This window comes from Alosa sapidissima, chromosome 6 (assembly GCF_018492685.1).
Source record: "Alosa sapidissima isolate fAloSap1 chromosome 6, fAloSap1.pri, whole genome shotgun sequence".
Lineage (NCBI taxonomy): Eukaryota > Metazoa > Chordata > Actinopteri > Clupeiformes > Clupeidae > Alosa > Alosa sapidissima.
The window spans coordinates 8,224,079-8,234,007 of record NC_055962.1 but is presented as its reverse complement, the minus strand read 5'-3'; the positions used below and the strand labels follow the sequence as shown (position 1 = coordinate 8,234,007).

The window sequence follows — 9,929 nt, the reverse complement described above, 5'->3', positions numbered from 1 at the left end:
ACAGCGCTCTATTTTGTTAGAGAGTCTTAAGGCGGTACAATTTTTACAGTTTAGTTAAAATATTGATATTTGGCACCAGTGTATCACAACAAGAATTGCTGTTTTGATATTTTGTGCCACCCCTTACCTTTATTCTTTACTTCAGTCAATTTGAATCTAAACTAAACCCCTCAAAGTCTTTTAATATGAGAAATTTAAGACCCTCCCCCCCCCCCCCCCAAAGAAAAAAACAAGCAAAAAAAAAAAAAAAAAAACACTGCTGACCTGATCTAAAGAAAACATGGCTGTCAGTGGGTGGCCAAAGTATTTCTTCAAAGTAGGGTGTCTACTGGGTGTTCTTCGATGGATTTAAAAACTGTTATGGTTATGTTATGGGTATTTTGCAGACACTTTGTCCTTATCAGCCTCTGGTCTCTTTATACACCACTGGTGCCAAAATCTGAGCAGGAAAGTGATGCTCATGACATAGACTTTGGGCAGCGGAGACCAGGACTTCTGGATCAGCACTGTCCAGTTAATGAGGTTTCAAAGAACCCTCTGATACATCTTCTTCATACACGTGCATATGGCAAATTAGAAAAAAACAGTAAACCTAACTACTCAAACCTCTCTCCGCAGAGGAAGGTAGTGCCTATCGGCTGTCCTACCAGGAATGAAAATGACTTATTTCTGGACCTCATCATGCTGCAGAAGACGGTTGCTGACAAAGAGTCGGATGCTAACTGCTGGAGCAGAGTTCTCTAGACAGTAGAGCAATCTCAGAGGGAGAAGACAGAGGCCCAACTCTGTCTGCTTGCCAGGCAGAAAAGGCTAGTGGTTTTCTAATCAATAGTACATGGTATGCAAATAAATATATAACTAGATGTACCGCAAAGTGGTACAAAATATGGCCGCTGCTCAGTCCTGCTCATTCTCTTGGTTTTCTAATCAATAGTACATGGTACGCAAGGGAATATATAATTATACGTATTAACTATTCATTCCTACACTGGCAGATACCTTAAAGAACATGGATTGAATGATGAAGTTATCCAAATGCAAATGGATCATATCAGACTCAAATTTGAGCAAAAACAGGTACACCTTATCAATGTCAAACAAAATGTAATTTGTCACAATTACTGTTAATGAATGAATGACTGATGTCTGATATTGTAGAATGACTATCTCTGTAGGTTGGTAGACAAATTCATTCACTGTTAAATATTGTTTAATTTAGATAGTGTTTATTCTGTTTTAACCTGAAGGATTCAATCAGAAGTTATGGAAAACACATCCAGTCATCCAGTCGTGATAGAGAGTTGTTCTGCCAAATGGTTCAACACATAGAGACCACTATGACCACTACATCCCGCCTGCAGGAGAAATTGCAATCTCTTGGCAAGGTGACATTTTTTGTTTATTTGTTTTTAAAAAAAAATAATAATCCAACTCTGCAATTTCAATTAGCTGAGAAATCGTTGTAGGGTTATGTGGGCGTGTACAGTAATGTCACCATCTGACATCAATCTGCCCGAGCTCAATTCCTGAACCCACAAGTTGCGAGTTTGTGTCATTTTGGATAAAGGCAGTCAACTTCTCTTTTTGAACCTAACATCTCTCTTCAGGAATGTATTCTGGCTTCAAAGTTGGATGTGACTAAGGCTGATAATGAGAGGTACTGTTCATGTTTTTCACTATGTATAATCTTTCAAAAGCTTGTTGACATCAATCAAATAGTTTACTCACATGTAATCATTGGTGAAGCAGCAGTGATGTCACCGACTGACAAACGGTTGACCCGGGTTTGATTCCCGCCATTGCAAGTCTGTGTCACTTTGGATAAAAGTGTGTGCTAAATATCAGTCATTTTTAACATTAGTAAAATTACCATTATTATCTCCAGCTATGGTCTTAAGGACCTGGTTAAATCCAGTGGCTCTCATCTGGAGAGAGTTGTTGGTCAACCTAAGAAGGTAACCATGGACCTGAGTAAGGGCAAGGAGGTGCAGCTCTGTCATGACAGCACATTGAGAAGATCATCTATGAGGAGTAGCTCAGCCCAGACATCAACAGGTATGCCGTTACTTTTAGGATTCCAGCTTTTACATTGTGAATCAACATTATCTTTCATCAAATTAGCCTTTCTTTCTGGAAGTCAGCAAATAGGCTTATACAATGTTAACTTTTCATACAATTTTTTTTCCCATAGGATTGTTTTCATTTGAGGGTTGTGACACAGAGATGTGCACAAAAATCCATAATGATTATGTCAAAACATTCAGAGAGGCAGCTGAGCAGGTTTGTGAAGAAGTATCATCTTGAGTCCAGCCTTATGTCAAATTGTATTACTTGTACTGCAAATTTTTACTTGCAACGCACATCAGTGCCAAAATGTTTGACTGACAAGCATAGGATAAACAATGGGGGTTTTTTTGAGAGGTGGCGACAAAAACAGAACTGAATCGCAATCGACCCGGCAGCGGTGGCAAAGTTTGACGCTGGTGTACGGGGTTGTATTAAAAACTAATTATAATATTATTATAATCGAATGTTGAAAGTGGAGTGCGCCATACTCGGTCCAGTTTTAACTCGGTCAGACCTGTTTAACTGTAATTGTAATGTTCCTGTATAATAAATGAAGAAAAAAATTAATCTCACCCATGGTAAAGCTAAATGGTACTTATCAATGTGGCATGTTTTCTCTTCATTCAGTCCAACGATATTCTCACTGAGACAAATCCTCCACTGAGCGCAGCTGGAGAGGAAGGGAGCCACATAGAGACAAAGGGTTTGATGCATGACCCTGTGGATATGTCTGGGCTACTGAAGTACCCGGGCGATCAAGAGAGAATGGATACACCACAGCTTTTGCCTGCTCCTGAAGCAGTCACATCTACTGTAACTGCAAAGAATATGCTCACCTTATCACGTGGTTTAGTTGTTGCAGTGTTTCCCTAAGAATTCAATTCCATTTGTGGTGGTTGGTTTGCAGAATTAACTTGGATGCAAAAGTTTTTAAACAAATTAGCACAGCGTGGTTATGATGCTAACCAGATTTAAGCACAATTTAGTACAACCTGGAAAATCATTGTGTGGTGGTCAGTGTTGATATTGTGGTGGGCCGCCACCAATAAGTCAGTGTATGGGAAACACTGTTGTTGTCAACACCTTTTCATCTAGTTTTACTTGTGTATCTTGGCAGGATAAAGGATAAGAGCGGAGGATAAGGATAAGTGAACATGTTGGACATTTGTTTGTCTCTATGTAGTACTGATATATTCACACATTTGGCATGTATAATAACCAACAGAGTAGTTGATAGATTATTGAATTGGATTGTTGAATCAACTCAGGATAAACATTGAGGCGTAGGCCTATGTGCTTTTTTTTTTTATATCTAAGAGAAACTTAAATTCCAGTTATTGTTTATGTCAGTCAGGGATTTATTAACAATTGGTATTTCTCTATATAGCCAACCTATCAGCATGAAGACATTGCCGCTTCTAATGAAAGTAAAGATGCTCTTGAGCATCTTGAGAGAGCTGACATTGGCACCAAAATTGAGATTATGGAGACATCTGGACTGCTTTCAAATGAAGCTGAACCATATTCAGAAGCCATACTGGTAATTTTGTTTCTACAGTCAGTACAGAATTCATAGTGCCATAGTTTAATAATACCATAGTGTCTTTCTATATCAGTGTTTCATTCATTGTTCATTGTTTCTTTCCTTTTTCCTGTTTGATCTATAAAAAGGATGCTGACATACATAGTGAGATGAAAGCCCATGCAATGAAACTGGAGGTCACAGAGCCGTCCCCCGCCACAGAGCAACTGGAGTCTCACCAGGAGAACACCGAGATGCACTTGCAGCATGCAGTTAACTGCACTTTGGTCAAAACTGAAGATGTTCTTAAACTCTCTGAGACCAATGACGCTGCCAAGGCATCTGCTCTTTTGGAGGTGGAGGTCTCCACACTGCTGTCACTTGGTGCAAGACTGTCCTCTCCAGTCCTCCGGGTAGGAATGTCTGATGTGAAATGTCTTATTAGAGATTCTAGTTACATTACCACTCAAAATAGACACATTATGGTCTGCAGAATATATAGCTGCTAAAATCAAAAACATTTAAGAAACTGGCATAACGTGAAGAATCCTTTCTTCTTTGCTAGGATCATAAAGAAATGTCTACAGCTAAATACAGAGGCTGCTCCTGTATTGGGAATAACATGCGCCATACTGACACTGGCCTTGATGCTCCTGAGGATGTTCCTTTGAATAACACACCAAAGGAGACAAATGCACTGTCTGGTTGCCTTAAGGACTGTACTCAACAGAACAGCAGGGTTGTGACCTCAGGTATGATTGTGGCAAGTCGTTTATAAAAATATGTCTCATGGTTTTCTGTTTTTTGTTTATTTTGGTGAATCGTAGAATGAAGTAGGATGACTCAAGCCTTTTATATATCTGGTTATAGAAGTGTCTTCATTGGAGGGCACTTCCTCTCAGCATAAGACAGGCATTCGTGATGGCAAGATTCTGAAGAGCCAAGATGCTGCTAAAAAGGTTAGTGAAGTGCCTCAGAGCTTGAGCAACATCATTATAATATCTTATATTTCCAACATGACTTATGAGATCATGGTAACACCAAAATAGCTCACTTATGTTTGTCTGTAAGTGATTATTGTTCACTCTCTGTTCATCAAGCCTCACATTCAGGCAGTAAAATAAGTGCAGAAGTAAAAGCCCCTGCTATCCTATCCCTGTCAACTCTCAGCCAACTCCTACACAGTGCCTCACAAAAACTGCTGTATGGGAACCTCAAACAGAGTAATAAGTATTTAAGCCAGGAGGAGTTTGAGGATCGTCTCAAGGAGTTCAAGACTGCTACACCTGATAGCAAATGTGACATGATGGAGGAAGGCTTGCTACCTGATTCTTGGCATCCATCAGCTGTACCGGAAGGAATGCTGTCCCAATGGCACAATTGAGGCACAATGACTTAAAAGTCTGGTCTCGTCTTGACTGGTCATTTATAGGTTTACCCGTCAATATGTATCAATGCTTATACATCAAGCATAATATATGAAAATAGTTCATTGAGCCAAGGTATAGGACAGGAATAAATTGACAAAACAAAAGTTATCCATGGGCATGGTGGAGTATAGTAAACTGCAATTGACAATTTTAAAAAGGATGTGTGTGTATTACTCTCAGTCTGCCAGAATGATAAAGTAATTGACTTGATTTGTTAAAGGGAAATTCCAGTATTTGTTAACCTGAGCCCCACTGTCTGTAGATACCTTCATTAGGGACTAAACAAATTATGAAAATCCGTCCAATATAGAACTAGCTAAATTAGTTGATCTTAGCATAGACCAGAGGTTCCCAAACTGTGGAGCGCGCATCCCCTGGGGGGGCGCCAAATAATTTGAGGGGAGGCGCGGAAGGTTGATTCAAAAAAGAAGGAAAAACGTTTATTTCATATTAGAACTATCTATGTTTTTTTCAATGATTATGTCATTGTCAACATTATAAAATCGAAATAAATCATAGAAGAGATGTATACTAAATCTTTGGGATAGTGGAAAGTATTATTGATCCCTATCCTGAGTGAGAATGTATTGTGCCAAACTTCATAACGTAATTTAGCAACAGTGCCGCCAGCCGAGCTAGCTGCAAGTTACCAGTGAACGGTAACTTGCAGCTTGGAGCTTGAGCTCCAAGCGGATTTGTACACGCAGCCTTACAACAAACACTGTATACAGCTCTTCGAGTCACGGTAAAATGTATTTTTTGGTACATAGCTAATTTAGATAAACTTATGGTGTGGGTGCTTGCGTTTCTTTAGGAATCCGCCGCCTTGGTTTGTATAGAAATGAATATTAAGTGACAGATACACAATCACCACTTCTCACAGATTCCTGCACTCCCCTCCATCTAACCCTCCTCTCAATCAATTGTTTTCTTCTTGTCAGGCCATCACTGTAAATAAGAACTTGTTCTTAATGATCTGCCTGGTTAAATAAAGGTAAAATAAAAAAAGAGGTTGGACATATGTGACGGTAATATGTGATGTTCTGATAGCTAACTTAAAATGGACAAATTGGTCACATTTTATCGCTGCATGGCCCGAGCCTGATATGGGTAACAAAGCCAAACGTTGAAAATATGATGAAAAATCATTGCATTGCGTTGCGTGGAGGTGTCACTGTTTTCAGAGGGGAGGCCCACGTTGATGGAGTTTGGGAACCCATGGCATAGACTAATGTCTCATACAAACACTCATAACAGTGTGTTTACATCTACATAACTAAACAGGCACATGTGTGACTCCATAGGGATCCTGTCTATGTTTGGTGACACTTAATGGCATCTTTTCAGTGGCGAAAAAAGCAGTTTACTTTGATTATAGCCAACTGCTCCCTTATTAATGTACTGATGGTGTTTTCTAATGCATTCATAACACCATTTGCTATCACAGTGTTTTATTAAACTATTGACTGTAGTTTTTTTAAAATTATTATTGTTCCCCAGATCCACGAACAATACTGTGAAATGGTGTATGAGACTCATAATTTTGGAGACTCCAATGAACCTCAGGTGAGGGCGACTAAATGGCTAACTTGATCATAAGTTTATATTTCAATTTGTTACGATGCTTTGATTATGATTAATACATTAGCCTACATCTGAATAACAAAGACAAAGACCCATCTTAGATGAATGGTAAACATGAGGATCAGGGAAAAACTGGACAGCCACTGGCACAGCAGAACAAACAGCAGGAACAGCAAAGACATAAAGAGGCTGTGAAAGTGCCACATCCTGCAGTGCCAAGCTATCAAAATGTGCCTCATCTTAAAGAGCCAATGCAGGCAAACATGTCTCATTTTGCAGTGCCAAGCTATCAAAATGTGCCCCATCTTAAAGAGCCAATGCAGGCAAACATGCCTCATTCTGCAGTGCCAAGCCAGCAAAATGTGCCCCATCTTAAAGAGCCAATGCAGGCAAACATGCCTCATTCTGCAGTGCCAAGCCAGCAAAATGTGCCCCATCTTAAAGAGCCAATGCAGGCAAACATGTCTCATTTTGCAGTGCCAAGCTATCAAAATGTGCCCCATCTTAAAGAGCCAATGCAGGCAAACATGCCTCATTCTGCAGTGCCAAGCCAGCAAAATGTGCAGCATCCAAAGCCAAAGCCACAAAAGCCTGAGAATAAAGAGCAAGAGCAAGATGAGTCTGAAAAGGGTGTGTCAATTCCTCAGCTTGAACTGGAAAAGCTGGTGCACACTGTGGTTAAGGAGATATGGGACATGTACGACCTTGGATGTATCTGCAGAACGGCTGTATTTAAAATGGCCAAGCCACAGCCCTCTGAAGAGTTCCTGCGAAACTTAACTTGTGCACGCAATATCAAGACGGCAGTCAGGAACAATTACTGCAAGGTTAGGCGATGGGATGCACTGTACTGGATGGAAATATACTTATGAAACAAATAAAACTTTGTTTAATCTTAAACTAGACATAAGCCACAGCTAAGAGACAAGTCTCTTGTTTTACAAAATAGGATTGACACTAATTATTTTTTTGTCCTGTGTGTGAAGCATATATTTGAACTCTGCTGGGGTATCCTTTTGGGCCTGTTTCCTAAACCGGATGATTCAGGATATGCCTGGTATAAGCCACGGCCTGAGGACAATATTCAATCAATAAATTCCTCTGTTGACTTCTCCAAGGTTAAGGTAAAAATCAGAAATGGTTCATATTTATCCTTTTCAGCATTGCATGCCTCCACAAATCATTACATTTCATACTAAATTATTAACGTGTGCATATTAGGGGTGTAACAGTACACAAAAATCACTGTTCGTTGTGTACCTCGGTTTTGAGGTCCAGTTCAGGTCATTTTTGGTACAGTAAGCCTGTAGGTACTGATAACCTAACATTCACTGAATTTTGATGCGCAATGGGAATAGTATTTTGAAAAGGTGTCAAATGTTTTTGACGTTAATTGACTAAACTAAACTGACATATGGTTCGCCACATAATATGTTTTTGTGGGAACTCGAATTTGAAACAGGCAAAAAAGCCAACTGTTGTTTACTGTTAAAGACTGCATTTGGTACTTTCGGTACACATCTGTACTGAGCCTAATGTCCTGTACTGTACCTATACGGTTCGAAATGAATACGTGTACCTTTAGTGCTTATAGTATTAACTATCAGTCTACATATCTGTGACTAGCTGAAGAAGGACAACACAGTGGTAGCCAAGTCATAGTGTTGAAATCATCTATTTGTCTTGTGAATACTTTTTAGAAGTGTCGTGTCTTTTTCTAGGAGTATGTAACCAGGAAGGTCTTTCGATTGTGTGGATATCCAACTGAACCGAAAGGAGCTAAGCATACTCAGTTTCATCTTGAGGATGAACTCGAGCTTTACCCAAGACCCAAATGTAAGTACAGTTTCAAGCATGCAGTGGACAATTAAACAGATGTTTTCAACATAACTTTTTATATACAGTACATATACAGTATTTTAAAGTTCTGATATTTAGTCCAAATGTTTAAGATACTCTTGACTATCCACACCAAGCTCATTCATATATGTTATGATTTCAGATACATTTGCGGGAACGGAGTATTTACAAAACAAATAAGTGAAAATTGAAGTTGCCAGACTATGTCCCTGACTACTTAATCGGGCACTTAAAAAAATATATATTTGTCTCTTTTTATTAGGCCATAGCATGAAATGGCCTCTCTCTCTCTCTCTCTCCTCTCAGTCCATCCTCCACTTCCTCATCTCACCCCATCCCATCCTGCATTACAAAGCATAAATAAAAACTCTAGAGCATCATGGAGGTGTGTTCTTTCCAATTGCATATGTGTACATACATACATGCATACACATGTGCATTAATTCCTCTTTCAAAAAGTTTAAAGTTATATTAGATGTTATGGGCTGCAATGGTGGAAAGGAATGTGTATATTAAATACATAACAGTCCACAAGATTATTGTTTCTAGCAAATTATTCAATAAATGTCCTTGGAAAGAGCAACAATAACACTGCATAAGGGTCATTCCACGCCAACTCAGCCACCCATGTACATGACACCTCTCAGATTTTGCTGAAAAGCGGTGAAAATAAGCCTTATGTTACCAAACATGAATCTGAAGTTTCAGGTCAATATCTGAAACGGTTTGCCCATGGCGTCCATTTGAATTTCAGGTGCCACAGCCCTAATTGACATATTGGAATTTCACATTTTATCTTTTGGCATTTTTGGAAGGCCATAGCGTCTATTGTAATAGTGGTAGAAAGCTGAAAACTGGTGTGGTAGTTCATTGTAGCCTACACAAGTCTGGAGGCAGAATCAACATTCCTTTCTGTTTGGTTAAGAGGTGGGTCACCAAAGTCTTAAAAAATGTTGACGGCATGTGTGATTTTTGGGTGGCCGTAGCACCAAGATTAATGATCACATTTATTCTAAACAGGATTATTTGTTATATTTGGGAACTTTGCTCTTGCCCAAATGAATTTGAGGGTTATGGTACCACTGGTGGGGGTTTTATGGGGGTCCAAAAAACCCCTCCGGCAGAGGTGACTTTTTTGGAACCCCATATTTGGACCCCCAAATGACCACGTGGGCACTTGATGATCCTAATGGGATTTATACCAGATAAAGATACATATTTGTTCTTTCTTTTAATGAAATAAAACTTTTGACTATGAAGCTCCATAAAAAATTTTCCGAAGTCTGGAATGTAGATCAGGGAGAATTTAGTGATGATAAAGCATGAAAACAGTGGAAATAACTTAGTATTATGCTAAGTGATGGCAAACAATTACATATTAAAGGCACAATCTGTCAGGATTTCGTTTTATTTAATTCACACTCCACACACCAATCCAGTTGGGGGCAGCATGTAGGAAAACAATT

At 39.3% G+C, this 9,929-nt stretch overlaps 1 protein-coding gene across 1 annotated transcript; it reads left to right on the top strand.

Moving 5' to 3' along the window:
• The first annotated feature begins 434 nt into the window (after nucleotides 1–434).
• Nucleotides 435–6,979, top strand: LOC121711963. The gene is made up of 16 exons (XM_042095861.1): nucleotides 435–522; nucleotides 619–809; nucleotides 996–1,077; nucleotides 1,248–1,385; nucleotides 1,608–1,657; nucleotides 1,886–2,055; nucleotides 2,192–2,280; nucleotides 2,695–2,880; nucleotides 3,455–3,607; nucleotides 3,739–4,002; nucleotides 4,155–4,341; nucleotides 4,460–4,549; nucleotides 4,690–4,943; nucleotides 6,520–6,585; nucleotides 6,705–6,775; nucleotides 6,916–6,979. The coding sequence occupies exons 3-16, from the start codon at nucleotides 1,036–1,038 to the stop codon at nucleotides 6,977–6,979; spliced, it is 1,824 nt and encodes a 607-aa protein (XP_041951795.1). The 5' UTR covers nucleotides 435–522; nucleotides 619–809; nucleotides 996–1,035.
• The last annotated feature ends 2,950 nt before the right edge of the window (nucleotides 6,980–9,929 follow it).

Excerpts from the sequence above, each read along its gene's own strand:
- LOC121711963 (XM_042095861.1), top strand. The coding sequence starts at position 1,036 with ATGCAAATGGATCATATCAGACTCAAATTTGAGCAAAAACAG. Across the intron at positions 4,003-4,154 it reads TGTCCTCTCCAGTCCTCCGG|GATCATAAAGAAATGTCTAC; the intron begins GTAGGAATGTCT and ends CTTCTTTGCTAG. Across the intron at positions 6,586-6,704 it reads GAGACTCCAATGAACCTCAG|ATGAATGGTAAACATGAGGA; the intron begins GTGAGGGCGACT and ends GACCCATCTTAG.